This window comes from Cebidichthys violaceus, unplaced genomic scaffold (genome assembly GCF_023349555.1).
Source record: "Cebidichthys violaceus isolate CVI_PGR_0920_01 unplaced genomic scaffold, fCebVio1.0.p SCAF_17, whole genome shotgun sequence".
NCBI classification, from domain to species: Eukaryota; Metazoa; Chordata; class Actinopteri; order Perciformes; family Stichaeidae; genus Cebidichthys; species Cebidichthys violaceus.
Genome location: NW_027176340.1, coordinates 9431637 through 9454431, shown reverse-complemented (window position 1 = coordinate 9454431; position 22795 = coordinate 9431637). Strand labels below are relative to the sequence as shown.

The following is a 22795-nucleotide window of genomic DNA, read 5'->3' as shown; positions in this document are numbered from 1 at the left end:
TTTGGGATCAATTCCTCCAACATGCTTAACAGGCTTTGCATGCTAGTTCCACTAAGAAGGATGCAAAAGTTTTCCAATGAAATCAGATGTTAGCATGGCTCTCTTGTTTGTCAAAGGGTTTTGATTTCACAAAATCTTTATATAAAAAAAACCTAAGGAACTAGCTCACAACAGCGAATGCAATGCATATTAAAATAATGAAAGGCAAATAAGACACAATATTCAGTGCAAGGAGCTGCATTCACAACTTTGATATTTCAAGATAAAATCCACCAGCTCACCGTTATTACAATAAATGTTTCAGGATTAAAGTTTGAATAATGTATCGTCTTATTGCTGCAGTGTTATTATTGTAGTTAAATTAAAGCCTTATTGCCAAGGCGACCTTGTCTTTATTTGTAAGCCATCCATCGTCTCCACATCCTACCTTCTCCTTTGGCATTATAATGAAAAGGACTTGCGAGTCGTTTGTCTCTTCATGCAGTTTTATCATCACCGTTTCCATGTCTCCCAAACAACCAACCATGCCCTTTATCACATGCAAGGCTAATAGTGATAAAAGTGTCTTGCATATCATCTCTTAGTCCAATACTTTTCCATATTGATGTGAGTTACAGTTACATTGTCCCAGGAACAATGCGTTAGATGGTTAGACTCTCCTCTCTGGGGTTTATGGAGCAGATCATAGCTTTCCATTGTTACATTCTCAAGCTGTCATAACAAACATTTAAAAAAAAAAAAAAGAAAGAGTTGCAAAGGAAGCTACGACTTTCATTCCATGAAACCCCCTCCGCCCGGGGGCCAGAGAGCGTCAACGTGAGCTATCCACCTACCGTAGAGCGGGAGTCCACCACAGTCAAGAAACACGAGGCACACACAAGACAGACACAAAGCGGGGGGAAAAAAAGAAGGAGAGCAGAGAGAGGAAGAGATTCAACTCACAAGACACCAAACACACTACAGGAAAAGAGGCAGTCAACACCACCACCACAATTATGATGAGAAATGACACTCTTGTTTTCGTCTTGGGATGATAAATTCACATCGTGGACACAAGTAATCGGTTGCTTTAATTAACTGTCACTGGAGTTCAGAGCAATCTACGGTGCTGTTGATTAGTTCTCAAATAATTCACTGACTTTTCTATCATTTATCCTCTGATTTACGGTACTTTGCTTTGGAAATCTCCCAATATATCTGCAGGTGTCAGACCTTTATCCATCATCTTTAATTTTTTTTAAAAAAGCAGCTTTTTCTACTTTGCAACTTGCCAGAAGAAACTTTACACTCCACGATGCTCATTATTCTTTGCCACCCTGTGACAAAGTGTGTCATTTTTCACCACGGGGCCACAATGGAGTGCACCACACATTTGACGACCACAACAACAACATCAAATAAATGGAGGGGAAGAGAGCTCTCCTTGTGTCCTCTACAGCTTGGGCTACAAAAGCTGCTGGTGAAAGATCAAATTTGGTTAGCTAGAGACATATTTTAATCAATAAAAACGCAGCAATACATTATGAAGAACAATACAAACTTGAATGATAAATGAGATGCAGAACATCCTGTTACCCTGACTTTCTCAGCACGTAGGAAGCACAAGGCGTCATACCTCGCCCTGCATGTTCTTCATGTTGAAGCCATCCTTGCCTTTCTTCCCTTTCTTGTTCTTCTTTTTCTTGCAGCAGCATTTTTTGATGATGCAGAAGCAGCAGGTGAGGATGAGCAACGCGGCCACCACAGCAATGGCGATCAGAGCCCAAGGAGGTACTGTCAGTGTCAAAGACAAGAGAGCGATGATTGAGATTGACGTGTAGGTTGGGTTTGTCACAAAGGAAATTCTATATTTTTGTCAAATAAAGAGCAATTTGAATGCCAGTAGGAAGCGGGGATGCACTGCAGCATTACTTACATGGGATTTTATCAATTTCGTTCAAGAATTTGCTCTTGATCTCCTCAAACATGTCGTTCTTGTTGATCTCTGTGTTGTTGGAGCCAGAGGTATCTGGCACCGAGGTGGAGACGAAAGCCTGGGTGGGGGCCATGGTTGCGGTGGTGGCACCGGTGGGCTCGGCGGCCGCCACGGCCTGTGGCCTTCTGAACAAGTTGAACTTCATTGTCAAAGACTAGGTGCAGCGTCCCTGAGGCACACAGATCAGATAGAGAGGGAAGATAAGATATGCCAAAAAAAAAAGTAGTGTCATGACCTCACTGGTGAATTAAATCGTAATAAAAGACCTTCAGGATATTCTTTCTCCTGAGGCTTAATACAGAAGTTCACTGAACATGCATATGTCTTTAGCATTTCACAGTTTCTTCCGGCTGAGTGGTACACTGGGAAAAGACCAGACTGATGTATATTATGGAGTCAAAGGAAAAACTAAAATGTAGTGTTGAAAAGATTTGTACATTAATTAATAAGACAACAACAACAAAAAACATTTAGATGAAGACTAGAAAAGGGGAAACAGCTAACACGCTGGTTTTCTTTTAAGTGAAAGAATAAGCTCCACCAGCATCTCTAATGCGCATTATTAAACATGTTGTACCTCATTTGTTTCATGATAACAATCACTATAAAAAGGCTGCGTTTGTTAGGTAAGTTAAGTTACATACGTATGTAAAGTAGACAATAAGTGACATATAAGTTAAGTATGTTACTGAAGTTAACTTTGGTTTTACAAAGGACAAAAACAGCAGACTCCTAAATGAAAGTCCAATGTTTGTTTACCCCATCTATCCACCCCGACCTCTTTCCCTCACGGACTTTGCCGCTGTCTATAATACATCACCTGACTTTCTCCTCTACTCCAGTCATAATCCCTACAGCCACTAGAGGCAGGGCTACCTCTAGTACATGCAAAACTGATTCCAGAAGGCTATGTGAAGCTCCATAGCTTCACACAAAGGGCCACTTACTAAGCTGCTGTATTTGATAAGTTGGGGGCGAAAACGCATTGGTTTCCTCCTGTCTATATTTTTTATGCTGAACCACGCTAATCGCAATCCGGCTCAAGTGATTTAGATCTTCATATTCAACTCTCGGATAAGAAAGTGTATATGTTTCCCAAAATGTTGCTAAACAATTTCTCTCCACGCAAAAAATGTGTAATGGAACAAAACAATGTGTTTTGGTGCAGTCCTTAAAAGCATTTCATGTTCGTCCCTGATATTGTTGCTCCTTAATAAATGAATAAGCGACTAACGGATAATGATGATCCCAGTTGTTTGAGAGATGATAAGATCAGGAGCTGGAATGAAGCTACTCTGCTCTTTGAAAGATGGAGGGATGCAGAAACAGAAAGTCTGGGAGTACTAATCAACAATGTCCATAGTCAATGAAAGATTAAACAAAAACGAGTTACATTAATGAGCACAAATCCTCAACTAATGAATCTCATAAGACATTAAAGCCATGAAAGTTGAAACTAATCACGCACATTATGCTGAGGATGTGAGACTTTACTGCCGGTGTGAACCATGAGCAGAAACCAAAGTGATTGTATCTCCCCTTTGAACATATTGGTCTACAGTAGAGGTGGTGGTTAACCGATTTTGTTACCTTTAAACAGTGCCAGGCTAGCTGTTTCCAGTCTTTATGCTAAGATAAGCTAACTGGTTTCCCGGCCACATCCCCGTACAGACATGAGAGTGGAATCGATCTCCATGAATGCCTTAAGTACGGTCTCCAGTGTGGAGTTAACATGTTCTGATGATTGTGTTTGAAAATGTATAAATTGTGGTTGGTAACTAAGCATCGTGGATCGTAATGAAGACAAGCTGTTGTGGAGTCTGTGAATGAAACATAGATGCAAATATACATATTAAAAAAAAAAAATATTTTGATTTGATAATTAATTGTTGACATGTTCATTTATTGAAAAAAGCAATCAATATTTGAATACTTCAAGAAATCAAATTCAAGAAACAGCTGATAATAAGCGGACTTATCCACAAGTTGATTGACAGAAAATTAATTGGCTAAATTTTTTCAAACATTCAAACTGGCTCCAGCTTCTCAGTTGGGAGGACGTGCAGCTTTTCTTTGTCTTTTGTGATTGTAAAACTGTTTCTTGGATAAAATATGACATTTGATAACATTATCATTGACACAATTGGCACAATTTGTCTGATATTTTAAAGACTAAAAATCAGTTTGTTGATTAATAATTGGAGCTCTAAAGAGGAATGAACTGAACTAATAATGAGGCTGCCATTCAAATTGGTTTCACCACATTAAGAGAATAACAAGTGTCTCTTTACAATGATTCACCTTCTCTATCCTCTGGAAATTCAATCCATCGCAAAATAGCTGACAAAATCACTTTATCTCTCAGCCTCAAGTGAGCATTATATTATGCTATTCTCCATTTTCTCTTTGCAAAGTGACACCAGAAAGATATTAGTATGAAGGTGTTAATGCTCTGGTCTAAATGAGTGTCCTTATTTATTTATTTTTGTGTTGTTCTTGTTTTTCACAAAACAAAGAAAAAGATATACTGCAGAAAACTGGATGCATCTGACAACCGTAGCATCAATTCACTTTGGATTAAATTAGAATCAGTGCATTATAATCTGGTGCAGGTAAAAATAAATCGTTCTTTTGTGGTTATTTATTAGATTACTTAAAGCAGAGAGTAATACATATTACAATAATAAGGATCATTAACAAGGAACAAAAACAGTTCGGTGGTTTGGATTCTATCAGCGAGAATATTTTGACGGTAGTATGACACATTTCTGGGAGCTACTAATGTGGTTTGAACTCTGCCTTTATACTTTCATGCCCCCCACCAGCTCAACATAACACGGAAAAAATATTGTCAACTTAACAACCGTTTACTTGTTCTGCAGCTATAACATCTCCATGTTTGTTTGTCTTTGCTTCAGGGTGAAAAAATAAATGCATTTTCAAGCGCACACAAAGAGCATTATGTGATTCACTCTGTTTCTTTTAAATCCCTTAGTCTCTTAATATCACTGCTACGACTGTTAAGTAAGTACTGTGTGGAGACACATAGAGAAAAGGAGACATCAAATAAAAATACAAAAAACTAATTGTGTGTGTTTGTGTATGGTGTGTGTCTGAGCATGTGGGAGTATGTGTGTGTGTGTGTGTGTGTCATCACAATTCAAATGTTCATTGCTATTCAGAGGATTTTTGTTCAATCTCCATCTAAGTACTAGAAGAAAATGATCCTTCTCAGTTTAAAAGAAATGAGCAGGGACAACAACTGAGTGCAGGGTTCCTCACACACACACACACACGCACACACACACACACTCACATAGAGTTTACGTATCAACTTCGAGTCTTTTGCATTAGAGACATTTCTATTTATATATGCTCACAGAGCATGTGAGGATTTCTGTATCACAACATGAAAGTGAACCGGCCGGCTTCTCTGTCAACGTCTGGCAAACACAATCATGATGTAACCTCATCTTACCTGACTTACAGGCAACAGATCGATAACTATTGCATTCCATCATGTGTACTTCAGCGTGGACTCGTCATGAGGTAGGATTTGTGGTCAAATCTGAGTCGTTCACGAACAGTACAGTAGAGGCCTGCGTGCTCCGGGCCGGCAGATTATTGTTGCTATAGCAATTCTGGTAGTGTCTGTCAGCTATCCAGAATTGCCCACAACCTGCCTATAGCCAAGCTGACCGGCCAATCAAATGACCAATTGGCTCAAGGCCAGCGTCAAGTCACTGCCGTAGCGGTGGGCATGGGCATCATTGCCGACTGCTCTGCTGTGATTTTTGATTAATATGATGAAAGTTTTACCCGCAACAGGGGTCCCTCCAAAAAAATTTAACAGTCACTTAATATCAGTACAAGAAATCATCACCTCTGATCACCTCTAACAAAACATGTACGCAGATATTCCTGATCCGAATCAACTCAACACTCTAACTTTCATAAGTTGCACTCAATCTACCACTGACAAGGATACTGGCTTAACGCAAAATACACCAAAAACACATCCATAGCGCCCCTTCTTGTTTTAGCCTTGTGTTTACCTCTGTGCCAACAGCACTCAGTCCTTATCTGCCTTTGATTTCTGCAGCTCACCACTGGCCAACATCACTCAGCCACACACACACACACACACACAAAAAAGGCTCTGACACATCCTGAATCACACGAATATATTAATGTACAGAGCACACAGGCACAGTGTGCCATAACAGTAATAGTTTATCATAACTCACTTAGTTTGAAAATGCAGAGAAGATCCTCTGAGACAGCTTATTGTCTTGTTGTATACGTTTCGGTTGCATTCACGTCACATAGCTGCCCCTTAATATAAAAAAAAAAAAAAGATCTCCAAAACAAAACTCACCAGTCAGATGTGGTATTCCCTTTCGTGAGGTGGCCCATCCAATATCAATGACTACAGCTAGCTACAGTCCCTCAGAGCTGTGGTAACATAGCCTGATCTCTCCCATAAAGCAGAGACTGCAGTCTCCTCTCACTTCTCTCCACTGCAGCACTACACCCCTCCTCCTCCTCTTCCTCCTCCTCCTCCTCCTCCTCTTCTTCCAATGCACACCATCTCCCCCTTTTTCCACCCTCCCTGCTCCCTCTCTGTCTCTCTCCCTCAATGCACTCAGCCTCTTTACCTTTACCTCTCTCTCTCTCTCTCTCTCTCTCTCTCTCTCTCTCTCTCTCTCTCTCTCTCTCTACCCAACCTCATTTGCGATGCTGCTCACACAGTTGATTGCAGCATGCCACTCTTTGGTCTATCATTGGAGGGCAGTTGTAAAAGATCAATATGCACAAGCTCTGGTGTGTGTGTGTGTGTGTGTGTGTGTGTGTGTGTGTGTGTGTCTGTGTGTTTAAATAAAGAAATAGATCAGAGATGGAGAACAAGCAAGGTGGGTAGCAGGATGGCTGACAAAGGTTGTGCTGACTTTATACCACATCAGCCTCAAATAGTTTTACAAATTGAGCTCATGCAATTAATTGGATCCCTGCAATTGATCTCAGAAGTGCGATATAAACCCTCTGGAGAGACCTTTCCCGGTGAAACCCACTCGGAGCGAACAACTTGGAATCAAGAATGATTAGATCAACTTGTCTGCCTCTCGCTGATCCCTCAGGAGACTCGTCAATGATGATTAGAAGTGAGCAGATGGCAAAGCAGACTCTCCAGTTACAATACAAACAAAGAATGCAGAAGATGCATTGATTTAAAGCCATTGCATCACGAAACAACACAATTGTGTGATCAGGAAATCTGTAAATGCATAGAGAGAGAGGGGAAAGAATTAGGCTTGAATATGAAAATCTGGGTAGAAACAGAAAGTCCTCAATGCCCGGCGTTACATTCATTCTGCGTGATCAACAAATACATACAAACGCCCCCACATGTAGTTACTGCTGTACATATTTGAGCCCTCCTCACTCTCCTTGGGGAAATACCTCTCTGTATGCTCATGCTCAGCTAGCAGCTGTCAGTGAGGTGCCTTCTCTCACTTCAGGTTACACTGCAATGAGCTTCTTCTGCCAGAGAGGGGCAGGGATCTCACACAAAAGTGCTGCATCACATCATTTCTTCTGTTTCTATACCAACGTGCTGCAAAGGTATGCCCTGAGATATTTGTCTTTCCCCAAATAAGTTTTCATTTTCCAGCAAAAGTAAAAGTGACACAGACGACTTTTTGGAAAGAAAACATTTTGCTGCAACTTTGTGCAAAACTGTTCAAGATCGCTATGGTCTTTTGCTTTTAAGTGAAAATAGCCTGCAACTTTCACCAGGTTCTCTAAACCTTTTCACTTTAGAAGCAGTGGTGGGCCATCAGGGCCAGCTAAGCCTTCTCTGCTGGCCTAAACAGAATCACAAAGTTATAGCTATTTTATAATTTAATATTTTTTTACAAATACATTACAAGTATTATATTAAATGCACGGCCCGCCACTGTTTAGAAGTTACTTACAAGCTACAGTACATAACTCAAATTAGAAATAAGGGAATTTGGTAGATTGAGGTGGCCATGAGGGGACGTCATGGGAGTGAAAAGGATAATGGCATATGGGAGAACTGAAGCAGCAAGATGAATGTGGAGGGGGGTATTGTTGGTTTGTGGTTTCAGGACTGAGATACCTAAAGGTTGGAAAAAGTGCTTGAGAAATGGAGAAAGGAATTGTCACAGTCACTTCTGTAAAAGTAAACATAAACTACACATGACCTTGGGGTGCTTTAAAGGAATAGAGCTACATTTACTTGTGTGATGTGCAGGCGGGAAAAGAAATAACACAGGGTTGTAAACATAAACTGTGGAGCTAGCGTGGCTAACAGGCTAACATGAGCGGTCCACACTGTGGTACATTACACAGCTTCTTCTCAAACGCTCCATTAACAGTCATTCAGAGCAGAAAAGCTTCTCTGCTGCTTGTCACATTTTGCCCTGCAGTTAAATGAACAGGAAGATAAACAACAACAATGTTCACGACTGGACATCTGGTGTCACTGCATCTTAAAATGAGACAAAATACAATTCCCATATTTTGAACGGACAGATATGAGCGTTTATTAGCTTCGCATAATGACAGGAAACAGTCTGAAGATAACAAAACCCACCTATAAGCATTGAATACAATATCGTGCTCGTCTGAAGACAAAAACTGAAGAGTAAACGAGACATAGTTTACTAAGGATTATATGTTGGACTATTTGGTGGCTGCGGTGTCATGGTCGCAGTGATTACCTAGAGCTAATTGTGTTAAATTTTCCCATGTTTTTGTGATTTTTGAAATTGGTCCAGTAACGAGGGATAATGCTGTTACACAGAACGGGCTGTAATGTAATCGCTCGGGGCATCTCCTCACCTTCAACATGCTTCCACTAATAGTGCTTGTTTTTGCCGCTGACAGCCTCCGATTGTTATTATGAGTGTCTGACAACATTATGGAACTCAACAGAGTAATAAAAACGATTTTCTTTATCTTTTGCTTTCTGTTCGTTATTGTGTCATGTGACTCGTATCCAGAAGTCAACGATGGAACAGTTAGTGAGAGTTGGAGAGAGTTTGTTGCGTTGGAGTACAGAAGGCGTAGCCCAGCGTTATGTAAAAGATTTAAATATCACGGCAGAATAATTAGCTGAGTTTGACAATGTAGATACGACGCAAGATTTCAGAACGAGACTTCTTCTTCAGTGAGACTTGGTTAGATACAATGACTAACCCACTGGATCACGTGAAAGGTAAGAAAAAGGTTTTTTTAGTTCTGTAGGGTCCTTTCCATAATTTTGTCAGACACGTATAATAACAAGCCTATAAGTGGCAAAAAGAAGCACTTTTAAAAATTGATGGTGTGAAATTGCCCGATATGATTACATTGCAACACGTTTAGCGTCGGCCGTCTGCTGTGTTCTCCCTCAATACCTGAGGTGTCCCTCTTTCGTCATCTGGACACAATAAACATGGAAAAATGTGTTCAGGTTGAAAAATACAGAAATTACCCCTTGATAAGTTAAATTATGAGGGCGTCATCGTTGGATATTGTTACCTTTAAACATACGTTAGCCATACGTTTTCTCAGATTCCCTTTCTTAATGTATTTGCATTTGTTTTTATATTGGCAGCGAATGACAGAGAGACTGGGAAACCAAATAAGGATCGACATGTGGTAAAAGTGGTAGCACAGATTCAAACTCAGGCCTTAAGAGTGCCCCTCTTTAAAGGTCAGCATGGGCGACAGAGTGAGCATTTGCTGTTTGGGGGGTTGAAACTGTGCCTGTAAGTTAAAATACAAACTCATTGTGCTGTCTCAATGGAAAGTTCCTACAGTCAGTAATTATACAGTAGCATTTAATGCTAAGTATGGCAGCACTCACTGTAAATTGTCATTGGCAGTGGAAAAAACTTGGCAATAACTACAACTTAATCCACTCAAAAATAGATTTAGGACACAGTAAACCAAGACTTCATTGTGAAATACATTTCTAACAGTAAACAATTTGAAAATGCTAATGGCAGAGAGTCAAACCAAACAGTACTATTCTAGAGAGAGAGAGAGAGATATTTACTCATTCACACATTCACACATGCTCTGTCAATATTTGTGATATAAGACTAATATGCTTATTTCTTTGCTTTGTAGAAAATTATGAAAGGCAGAATTATGAGTGATTAAAAAATCTTTGAATGGCTTTCAGTCAATTTATTTATTCAGAATTCTCAAGCATTTTAGATAGTTGTGAAGCAGAAAGGATGACAAATTAAAAGTCTCTTCTAACTGGGTCTTTAATGAAAGTCATAAAATATAACAGTAATTGAAAAGCAAAAACGTTCAATCAGAACAATTCTGCTCTCAGTCATCAATTTTTATAATGTGAAAATGAACTCTAACTCCAGCAATGCTGAAGTGTTTATCAGATTTAACGATCAAGTGTGTGCAGTGTGGCGCCATCTAGTGGTAAAGTTGTAGATCACAACCAACTGAAATCTCTCCCGTGTGCCAAGAGGGTAAGATAACTGCGGAGGCAGACGCGAAAACAAGAATGGTCCTATCTAGAGACAGTGTTTGGTTTGTCAATTCTGGGCTACTGTAGAAACATGGCAGCTGGCTCTTAGAAGAGAACGTGCTCTCTATGTAGATGTAAACGGCTCAGTCAAAGTTCACTAAAACACAGCTGATTCCGGTGATTACAAACTAAAGAAAACATACTTATTCATATAATATTCCATTTCAGCCAATAAATAGAATAAATGCTACACACTGTTCCTTCAAAAAAATATATTAGTGAGTTGTTTTTCTTCATATAACCTTCATATATTGGTCATATCACCTCTTTTAAATGTCAAAGACAAAAACAAGAAGATCATCAAAAGATGTAACATTAATAATTAAAAGACTAGAGACTAATCAAAGCCAGATAACAAATTTGTTAGGGATAATAAAGTAATGTTATAGATTTGTCATTCTGCTGGATGTGGTCATCAGATGTAATCAGCTAATGTTCTTGACCAGATTTTATAAATCACTTGTGCTTCCTGACTCAGCAGTTTTGAGAACAGGGAGAGTTTAGTGCAAGGTCACAATGCAGCTGCATTATCACCCAAAGCAGTGATAGTATAGTAGGATTGCTTCACTGGGTCTCCCAGTGCATTGTGGGACACTCCAGCTCTTCCCTTACTCTCTCTTTTCTTCAGAGCATCTGTGAAAACTCTCTCTTTCTCTCTCTCTCTCTCTCTCTCTCTCTCTCTCTCTCTCTCTCTCTCTCTCTCTCTCTCTCTCTCTCTCTCTCTACTAATCATCCTCTCCACAAAGGGTGAGTCAGGCCTGAGGGCTGCACGGCGCTGGGACATCAATAAGAGCCGCTATCAAAGCCCCAGATAGCAAACACATGCAGAGGGTAGCTGCTACCAACGCGGGCCGGCACCGGGAGCCCGTTTTGGTCGAGATGAGCCGTCTCCTCCGAGGCAGCAGAGAGGATGTGGAAAAGACTGCACCCTCTCAGCTTCTGCAGGGAGTGCTGCAATGCAGGGGTGTACGAGAGAGAAACACGAAAGCTATAAGGCAGTTTGTCAGCTGCTCACACTCTTCTCTCCATTTCCTGCCATGCCTCACTTCTTCCTCTCCTCATTGCTTTCATCTTTTCCCTCTATTATTCGAGCACTTTCTGCCTCGCTATATCATCTCTCTCTCTCTGTATCTCTCTCTCTCTCACACACACACACACACACACACACACACACACACACACTTAAGGCACTGGTCGTATTCTGGCACATAATTACTGCAGCGTAGACAACAGTAAACAGAAAGCACCATATGGTAGGAGTTGGCTCTGTACATCAGTTTCAGTGTTTGGGTGTCTTAGAAGTAGCAGTTGGTCAACCAGGTGACAGTGCGTCTGTGTGTGTGTGCGTGTGTGTACAAACACCGGGGGGATATTTATGGAGTGTGTCGCGTGGGTGGACGTCTGTCGAAGAAGAGCTCTTGTCTTCTGACAGCGGCTTTTCACTCTAACTGAGTTACTGGCATGATGATGCTACACAGTGTCAGTCCCCTAAGTGAAGTATAGGAGACCTGTGGTTGGTCAATGTCAACATGATCCTGCGAGCAAAGCCACAACTGATTCAATATGGATTTAACTGAAGAGATTTGCCCTGAAAAATAGTGTATTAACAGAGCAAAGAAAGACAATTATGAGGGCTGCTGAGTCAACAACAGCTCTAATGTCTCGGAGGTGTAGGCCATAGAAGGATGATTTGGGGGGATGTGGGGATCATAGAAATGAAATAGGAGTAGAACAGACATTCCCATTCAAATTAATGTAGCGGGATGATCAGAGCGGCGGCCATTTTCATGTGTACCATTGCCATTGCAACCATTGCAGGGGACTGACGGAATCAAGGTTTTTACAGCAACAACTAAAATGAGCAGTGGAGTAGTGACTTTACAAATCATAAAGAGCCAGAGCAAATGAGTAAAATATAACAACGTAATGCTTCATCCACTCACTGTGTAGGAAAGCACATTGCTATCACCAGATGAGAGACAACTTTGTTTGGCTGGTTTTCTGTAACCAATGTAGCACCAAGGCTAAATAGTGGACAGCTGGCTACTTAGCCGGCTTGCTGATTCCCCCATGCTTTAATGCTACACTGGTTACAGAAAATGAGCTGACCAGCGGCCAGTGGCTCAAAGTCCCTACGCCTCACTCCGGAGATTGACAAGCTAAGTAATAACATTACATTATGGTCTTTATACTATGTCACCTGACTTCCTGTTCTTCTACTGTTAGAATTAGTATGGCCACTAGAGGGCGGCAGCGTCTTCTTGTATTTGTATTGCTGATCATCCTTGTGAATAGATGATAACAGGTCCCTTCTAACTCCTATATATGAGACTCAAAACCAATCAGCTGATAACATTAGAAGCGGGTGCAGTCATAACAATGCAGAAATTGCAATGCAAATTGTTGGAATTATCAGTGTCAGCAATCACAGCAGAGCATTGCTATGTGAAATATATGAGGGGTGGAGGTTCTGAATTGTGTTCAAATGAGATGAGAAGACCAAAGTGAGCTAATGGCACAGATTTTGAATGTTCCATTATAGAGCCATGATTGATCAGGTGAGATACAACAGCTGACCACCCTCCCAGGTCAGACATTTGCCTTCTGCGCTCAAACTGTCCACTCACTATATGAAGGAGGTCTAAAACTCATTTAGGAAATGCAAATCTCTTTCAAACAACCAAACCGTCAGCCAAACCAAACAGCTTGTCTTCAAGCTTGTCCATTGGGAATTATTTGTGATCACTTTTATGCTACAGTACGTCTCCATCTACTGATATCATGAAACAAGTGGAAAACAATTCTTATCTCAAGGGTGAAACTAACAAAAGTAATGAACTGCATAAGGACGTTCTACTAAATCTCCCCTTAGAGTTGATTCACATACGTTAACTTAAAGACAAACTGTAACACCCACAATTCTTTCCCTGTGGTCATGAAAAATTTGATTAAGATAGGAACATCATCAAAATGTGGACATATGAAAGAAAAGCTAATTTAATAATAGGGAGAACGAGAGCGACATTAAGAGAAAGGGAGGGAGGAAAAGGTGAAGGATATGTTGCCCAACTGCAAAGATCTGGGGCAACATGGCGGAGTAGTGAAGAGTACAGAGAAGCCAGAAAGGACACAAGCACATTGAGTAATTATCTGATCCTTCTGCACTGACTTCCTACATTCCCTCTTCTACTCCTCTCTGGCCTCAAAAAGCATTTCACATCTGATTTTATTCAAGACTGTACGCTAATTAAACAGTTAGCAGTCATCTTCTTTCCACCTAAAGGGTACATGATAAGTATATTTATAATGCATTCAAGACATGGGCGTCATAGAAAGTGTCACCACAGAAAGTGATACGGATTGGGAGCAAAAACTCAAGTTACTTAAGTCTCTAGGCCAAAAGCAAAGCAATAAATACAAGAACCAGATGTGTCAATCGTGGCATCTTCCATTTTCTGCTCCAGCAAATTTCCAAATCTGTCAGGGGTTTCGTGCCAGAAGAGGAGATGACAAATTGGTATCATTAAGAAAACCCTTTATCAGCAAGTCCTCAAAAACAGGTCTGTATTCTGCATCAAGTCAGAAAGAGGGAGAAAGATCCTCTTTGTTCTGCTATTATAACCAATAACGTATTCAATTGTGTGAGATTGAAAATATTCAGTTCATACACAGAAGTAGTATTTCTCTAATATTATTTTTATTCATAATCAGCTTATAGGACCCAGAGTAACCAGTTAAGGGCACTTTGTACCTAACAGTCTGTATCTTACAGAGGTTTCTGAACATATGACAGAAAGTCTAGTACATACTATCAAAACTACACACTCACTGTATTACTGTTGAAATCATGCTTTTAGAGTGCAATACTCAGACGGAGATGTTGTACTTTTTTACTCCAATACATTTATCTGCTATAGCTATATAACAGCTAAAGTTACACGTGGCCCCTTACAAAAAAACAGTCCTAAATAGGAAAAAATATATAATTTCACAAAAAAATAAAAGATTAGAGAAAAATCCAAAATATGAATATACATTTGTGACTTTCTTTTTCCTTCTTTCATAACACATTAATCATATCACGACCCCTCAGACTTATATTGTGACTATTTGCAGTACCTTTACTTTTGATATTTTGAGGGCATTTTGTTGGCAGTATTTAGGATCTTTAATGTCAAACTGTTACTCTTAACAGAATACTTTGACGTGTTGGTGTGCTACTTTATCTTAAAGCTGCAATAATTGATTTTTTCGGCCACTTGGAGGCAGCGAGGAAAAAGTTGTTTCTTTCCTATTTAACCCTGTAGCGCCATTTGTATCATATTTGAAACGTGAGTTTCAGAGACCTCTACGTAATTACATGAGCAATACTTTCCTGAAAAACCTGTTGTATACAATCCTATACATGTCTGCTACCATCTGGTGGAGTTTCCATGCACTGTAGGCAGTAGCAGGCATTTAAATTCCATTTCCAAAATGGCAGCCATCACGAAGTGACTTTTTTGTTTTTCGGCAGGGAAATCGTTGCTAATTTTGAAACAGTTATGGTAAGAATAACATTTATAGTGTTACTAATATTTCAATATGAATATTTACTGTATTGAAGCAAACTATAATTACTTCATATTTAGTTCCTTATTTTATAGTAAAATCGTGTTGAAAACATAGGTATCAAATATGATACAGCAGGTTTATAAAGTAATAATTCACCTGTAAATCCTTGTATTGTATTTCATTGTGCACTCTTGATTATACCATATCACAATGCCAAATACATTGTTTTGGTCATTTGATTAAACTAATTAAAGGTAGTAAGATATATTGAGTGGAAATTTATGTTTTTTTATATATAAAAAGAAAATACTTGGCTATCATAATCTTTTGTTATATTGCTAATTAATTAATTAATTAATTTAAAAAAAGAAATTCAGAGTAAACAATCAGATGCAAGCACTGCACAGGCAATCACTTCTCCCATGTATTCTGTGGGAAATGTAAAGTTCATGTTTGCCTGAACAAGGACAGAAACTGTGCTTTTCCTGCCATGAGGCGAAACAAACAGGTTGTTAAAAGGTTGCTGTTTGGGAAAAAATAAGAACCAAACCAACTGAAATGTTCCAAATGTTCCAAAAGCAATGAACATCATTTGTTATTGTTTCTAAAATAAACATTGTTGTGATCAATAAATTGATAAATATGCCTGATGTATCAAATGTGATACAAAAAAAAAATCATATATGTAAATTCAAAAAACAAAATGTTTTTATTTTTTTTTACTAAAGGTCCAATAAACACTTCAATATCAAAAAATCTGAATTTTCTGAATATTATATGATGTGTCAGGCTTCACACATCCAGCAGTTATGGAGCAACATTATGATTCATCTGGAGTTTATTTTCTGCCCACCTGATGAATGTAAGTCCAATATTCTCTCTCTTTGAGCTCTGTTTTTGGTCTCTTCCCATTCCTGAGAGACAAATCTGTCTTTAAAGTTGTTAAATGCTTCACTGTGTTCTAGCTAGTCGCTAAATGTGCCCGTCTGCTGTTTGGTGCTGAGCAGTCTAGATTAGCTTTTTTTTCTGCCTGTGGAAGAAAAAACGATGCAATGAAAGCGATGAGAGTGAGCTAAAACAGTAAAGTTGTGGACTGGACAGATAGACAATCAGCAAAAACTCACTATAAAGCTCTGTAAAGTCAAGTGAGAGCTGCAGAGCCAGATGATACTGAAACAGTGTCATGAACATATTGCAGCTTTAAGCATGGGATCTTAATACTTCTTCCTCCACTGGTACCAATTACTAAAAAGCCAAGAAAGCTGTTGTTTATTTTGTATGTCTTTCACCAGGAATGTGATGATGTTCCTTTATCTTCTCTGACATCAGTTTCAGCTTTTCATTATCACAGCATGTAGACTATCACTCTCCAACAAAACAGTACACAAACTAGCCCCCTGACTGTTGCCGCTTCAATCTGGTACTTAAATATATTAATTCCTCCATGAAGCTCTCAAAATTGATCTGCTGAAATGTATTGATCCTCATGTGCAGTCAGGCAGAAACTGACTCTCATGTGCATACTGTACTGTAGTCACTGAGGCAAGTAAATAAAAGAAATGGCAGACCAATGCACTACGGCACATATAGTGTTGAATTTTTTTAAATATGTCTGCCGGTTGGCGATGGGCAGGTTGTGTACAATCGGGTTATCAGAGCTATTTTGCTGCCTTGAAGTGATGCTGATGAGAGAGGTGAGCTTGAACCAAAACAGTGAAGTTGCAGAATATAAACCCAACAGATTGAGCGGATATTGCAGACGCTAACATGCTCTGATGAGTCAAGAGAGTGATAATTACATGTCTGTGTCACCACAAGCGACAGACAGTACACCTAGTCATGTGACCATGTGTTTTTATAAAAAACATTGATTAGTGCAGCTTTAAATCAGAAATTATTCTCAACCTGCCCAAATATTGATGTGTGTTTTTTCCTGTCTTCGCTCTTTTACCCTGAATTCCTCTTCAGCAGTCCTATATTGTTTGGAATTATATCCATTAGGTAAGCTGCCACATGTTTGGATAAATCGATTAATTGTTTGGTCCATTATCTTTAACCGCTTATCCTGTTCAGGGTCACGGGGGGGCTGGAGCCGATCCCAGCTGACATTGGGAAGGAGTCATTAATTAATTTAAGCTGCATGTAGGACTGTGGACTGTGGAAGGAAGCCAGAGAAACCGGAGGGAACCCATGTGACACGGAGAGAACATGCAAACTCTACACCTGTTTGGTCTATAAGAATATATTGTTTATAAAAAAAAGCACAACACGTTTTACAAAATCCCAGTTAACATCTTTAAATTTCTTGTTTTGTCTATGTCTAAAATACAAAGATATTCAGTTTAACAAAGAAAAAGCAAAAAATAATAACATTGTAGAAGCTGCAACCAAATGATGGTTGTAGTTTTTACTTGAAAAATGACTTAATCGATAAATTAATTTATAATAGTTGCTGAATTGAAACTGTAGATCTGAGTACAACTGGTTTGGCACCTACACTTTCCCTTTAAGGCGTATTGTAAGTCCCCCCTCTCCCTTTGATGTTACTCCAGTCTATATTGTGGATTTGACCTGCTCAGGGAAAGCCTATGAAGTTTTACCATCAACATTAATTTTCGATAAACACTAACTGACAAAAAAAAGTTAAATCTTGGTCAACTTTGGATGGCTTGGTGATTGTGTTACTCACAGATTGAAGGCAGTTAGGCAAAAAAAATAAAAAATTTGAAAAAGCTACATGATTCACATCTCCTTTTCTAGACAGGTTAAACATTAAAACAAAGCCAGTCTACTGTTTTCTCAAGCAGATAAATGTGCTTAAAGCATCCAACTGACAAACTCCCTGCAGCTAAACTAAAGAGACATCAGTTCAGCAACTTTCACAGAGAAGTTTTGGAAGTCTATAAAACATCTCCCCTGATATCACTGTCTGCCATACTGTCAGTATCAAAAGGTCTCTCAACACAAAGATCTGATCAAATGCCATTTTGTGAACTGGTATCACAATGTATACCTATAAACCGTAGTACTATTGTTGATACACACAACACTGTGTCTGGACTACAAATGAGAAACATCAACAGTGTGTGTACATTGATGCACCTGACAGCCTGTGAATGAGAGGCTCAGTTTAGAGAGGACAGGATTAAAGTCTGCAGTACAGAATCCCATTTCATGAACCATCAAGCAGCCAACGTCCTGCGGGCATGAACACCTCTCCTCAGGAGGAGCAGTACTGTATGAGGGGCTCAGATGAGGCCTCCTGACTAACTGTAAGAACTGACCACAACCTAAAACATCACTACTATTCAGATTTCCAGTCTTTCTGAGAACACTGTTACAAAGCCACTTACAATCATGCACATATGGACCAGTGGGTGCATACTAAACCTACTGGTAGGCTTCAGGAAGCGGTTATTAACCATTAGTATAATGTATCCAATGTGGGAGGGAGACCAGTAGGCTCAGATGTTCCTCTGCCAACAACAAGAAATCTAAAGAAGAAGATGCAAAAATAATTAAATATCAAGACCTGTGCACCAAGCCCCCAGGAAGAGCGAAGGGATTTGAAGCCAATAGTGGACAAAGTCTAACATGGGATGCCATTGGGCTCAAAAATACTTACACCATACACTTAATTTGGGGAAAATAAGTCTTTTCCTCAGCAGATTTTTGTTAACACTTAAATAGCCCTTATTTAAAATAAGAGATTGGGAGCATTTCAATTGTCTCTCAACGGCTCTCAACATGGCGGGGTAAGGCTAGTGTGGTTTCCCGTGGATGCAGAAGATCAGCAGGAGATCCAGGTAATTTTATACATCTTCAGTCAAACCATTTAGCTGTTTAAGCTTCATGCGCCACTGAGTATGTTTTCATAGGAATAAGCGGGGCCCCGCCTCCAACGCTGCATCCAGTTCTCTTTAAACATTCATGGGCACTGAGGCACAGCGAGCTGAATGCTAATGTCAACATGCTAACATGCTCACAATGCTAACATGCTGATGTTAAGCAGTTGTAATGTTTACCATCCTAGTTTAGAATGTTAGCATGCTAGCATTTGCTAGTTAGCACCAAACACAAAGCAGGCCTACAGCTAAGGCTGAAAGGAATGTCCTTTTACACATGTCATGGTAAAAAAGTCAGGGGATCACCAAAGGAACCATGAATGTCTGCAAAACATTTCGTAGCAATCCATCCAACAAGTGATGTTGATATATTTCAGTTTGGACCAATTTGGATGGCTGACCAGGCATCGTCATCCCTATGCCACTAGCACGGCTGAAAGAAGTGTGCTTGCTTGCATATATTTGTCAAGGAAACTAGTAATTACAGGGTAAACCTTTTAAAGTGATCAACCGCTTATATGGATCAAAGAGCATGGGACAGATCCATCCATCTCTTTTCAAATGCTGTTTAAATAAATTGCTTATGGTAAGAAAAGTAGTCCTCTTACAGTGTTCATTTTGGGTCTTTTCATTCATGCCAATATATGGGAAAAAAGTACATGTTGTATAGTTAATGTTTATATTAGGCATTGTTACATAGAGTTTACTTTCAGGCCTGTTAAAAAAAATGTAAATGCCCTGAAACCACGGTCAAGCTGTGGCTAAGTAGTATATTAGCGCTATTAAACTGTATTTGAAAACAGCACAATACTGTTTAATTATAAATTGAACTAGAGTAAACTTTATTTTATATACAGTAGTACGGTATTATAGTGTAGTAGTGAATTATACACCGTAAAGTGATTTAATCTGTACAGTAATTTGTAAAGCGTTTCCGTCTATAATGATCAATTTGACGCGGACAGACGTGATCACTATAACAGGTTTCCACTGGATGCCATTCTTATGAAAGGGATCTCATCTAAGAGATGAAACGCTGATTTCATCACCAGAAGCCCAACACAGGCTGCAACATTATGCAATATTATTAATCCTCTCACAGGATACCGTTAAATGCAAATTCAGCAAGAAAACACAACTTGAGAAGCAAAATGTTTTTTTTCTTTGTTTGCCGTAGTCCAAAAAAACATACAGGCAGTTTAAAAACAAGAAATGTGCTGCTGTGCTGCTTGGTACTCTTGCGATTAATCTCGTGTTCTCTCTTTAACCCTTTTTAATTAGTCACATGAGCAACTTAATCATGACTGTCTTAACGCTTAATAAAAGAGGTAACTGAGGGGAAACATATTTAAAGAGAATATTGATAAGCATGCTCTGTTATTGCGTGGTTAGGTCACACATTCACTGGACTATCTGCTATGTGAAGATGTGTTACTTTGAACCTGTTAAACATCTATTGCAGCACTAAATGCACCAAGGCAAGGACATACGAGACATCAAGAGGAGAGCTGCGTGTGTCGGTATGCGTGTGTGAGTACGGACATACTGCAGCTACACACCACCGTGATCCACCACTGCTGATGCCAAAAAGGAAGTCCTCCTTTGGCTCACACACTCTGGAGTGTCCCAGTCATGTACTCATAACACCCCTGGGGAATAGAGAAACCACTGCACCACCTGATCTGTTCACGCCACCGCACTACCAACACGGAGCATTCACTCAAGCCTGAGGTTGGAAATAAAAGATTTCTTAATCGATGTGAAAAACAGGAATACCTACATGGGAGATGTCTGTGAGGCCAAATGAAAAGACTGTGCTGCCTAAGTGACAAGAAAATTTAACGAATTTCAAGCTTCAATGTAATCAGTGTCCATCAGAGGCTGTAATGCGCAAAATTTACCAGCATGTTAATAAGAGCTTTACTTTTAACCACCTTCCACAGTGAAGAGACTATTTTTACTAAAATGCATTCAAAGAAAAGGTTGTAATGGACTTGACACAAATTCAATGGCTTAACGGATTCATACGAACACAGTGAGCTCTGCAGACTCTTACGTGGGCTTTTCAATCCGGCTGGCTCAGCAGATTTGACTTTGCACACACTCCCTCAGAGCTTTTACTGTATAAGAGTGAGCTGCCTCTCATCATCCATTTACAGTAAAGACGGCCATACTGTAAAAAAAAAAAAAGAAATAAAGAAAGAAATACAGATGGAATCAAAATCACTCGTTATATTAAAAAAAAAAATCAATCTCCACATATTCAGATTATAAGCAGCCAATGAAAAGTGTTGTAACTGTTCTTCTATGGCGCAAGAAATCCCCATCTCACGTTTTACCCTCACACACGTTTGTTTTTGATATGTAACATTACACTGCAGTATTACATGATGCTTCAGTGTGTACAGGCATGAGGACTCACTGGCATGCTGTAAAAGTTCCACCCTGGCAGATTTGAGATTGCTTCAAGTGCATTAAAATGATAGGCGGCAAAACGCTAACACAGTCTGCTCTAATTACCCCTCAGCCATTTATTATCTCTTTCTCTCTCTGCAGAGCTTTTTTTTTTTCTCCACTCTCAGACAGGATATGTGTAATGAGGCTAGGTGCCTCTGTGACAACCTGCAGCAAAGCCTGCATGACAGACAGTGAAATAAAATGCTGCTTACCTTCAAGAGAGAGGTGCCGCCTCCTAAACAAGGAGTGGAAGCAGAGAACAGGGTCAGATATGCAGGAAGAACAAAAAAAAAAATCTTAACAATCTGCACTTTGGTTCATCCAAGACATCTCAAAACCCCAGAGCTGGAAGGTCCCACTTTCACCCTCAAACAAGACTTTTCTTGGCAATGTGCTGCTGACGTGTACTCAGATCAGGCAGACAGGAGAGGAAACACAGATTAACATTATTCTAACACACTGAAATCAGCGCAAGCATCAGAGCCGGTGCAGCTCCACTGCTGTATTTCCCGGCACTGTTCGCTCATTGGCTGAAGAGCTACTCAATAAAAACCCTCCTTGTCATCAATTGGGCATGGAGGGGTGGGGGGTTAGGTTTTCTGTGGCGCACTAACAACCGTGCTCCTCCTCTTTTCTTTCTTGCTCCATCACTTTTTTCCCCCTCAGCACAGGCAGCCAGGGGAGTGCTGAGCTTTGAGAATTAGACGCAGGAGGAAAGGGAGGAGAAGAGAGCGAGGAGAGGGAGGGAAGTACAAAAGCGGGGGGGGGGAATCGATGAATGGAGAGGTGAAGATGGTGACTGGCAGTCTTGATTTTAGGATCCTGTTCCTCCCTGTAGCAGGAGCTCTGCAGGAACCTGAGTGCAGTGAGGTGTGAGGACCAGAGAGGATAGAAGTAGAGACGGGGGGGGGGGGGGTTTACCGGTCTGCTCGGGCTGGTTTTGCTGCAGTATAGAGGGAAGTTTTTTTGTTTTTTTTTCTTCCTGTTTTCCCAGCAGCAGTTGATTGTGAAGCTCCAGCACACGCAGCAGCACAGAAAAGGAAACTAGTTCCTCCCTTACTCGTTTCCAGGCGTCTTTCATGTAACTGGTGAATAATTTAAAAGAGCAGAAGGTGGGATGAGCTGCAGGACAGACACTGATCACTGCTGCCTCATTATGGGAGACAGAGATTACAGAGGCGTCTAATTAAACAAAATGCATCAAAGTCGAGCGGGAGTCATGAAGCGCATTGCATCTGGCATGCAGACACAACATCCAGTTCAACAGCTTGACATTTGACATGTTTTATAGATCAGAGTTCGTCATGTCAGGTGATGAAAAAAAATTAAACATACATGTTGCAACATTTAAGTATTTCTTTCCTCTTGTATTTCATTTCCTTCAGACCCTCAGCTCAG

The 22795-nt window shown here is 39.9% G+C and overlaps 1 protein-coding gene across 5 annotated transcripts in view; it reads right to left on the bottom strand.

The window, feature by feature from the left end:
- The window catches only part of LOC137873986 (synaptotagmin-2-like), a 31376-nt gene extending 9456 nt beyond the window's left edge, over positions 1-21920 (bottom strand). For 3 of the 5 annotated variants that reach the window (XM_068712527.1, XM_068712531.1, XM_068712532.1), the window contains exons 1-3: positions 6354-6505; positions 1916-2144; positions 1616-1773 (exon numbers count right to left, since the gene is read on the bottom strand). In XM_068712527.1, the coding sequence (XP_068568628.1) occupies positions 1616-1773; positions 1916-2120 (363 nt within the window). In that variant the 5' untranslated portion in view covers positions 2121-2144; positions 6354-6505. Of the gene's footprint in view, positions 1-1615; positions 1774-1915; positions 2145-6030; positions 6046-6353; positions 6506-21609 lie in introns of those variants that run through there. The other 2 variants (XM_068712528.1, XM_068712529.1) reach the window with 2 other exon arrangements.
- Between the last annotated feature and the right edge of the window lie 875 nt (positions 21921-22795).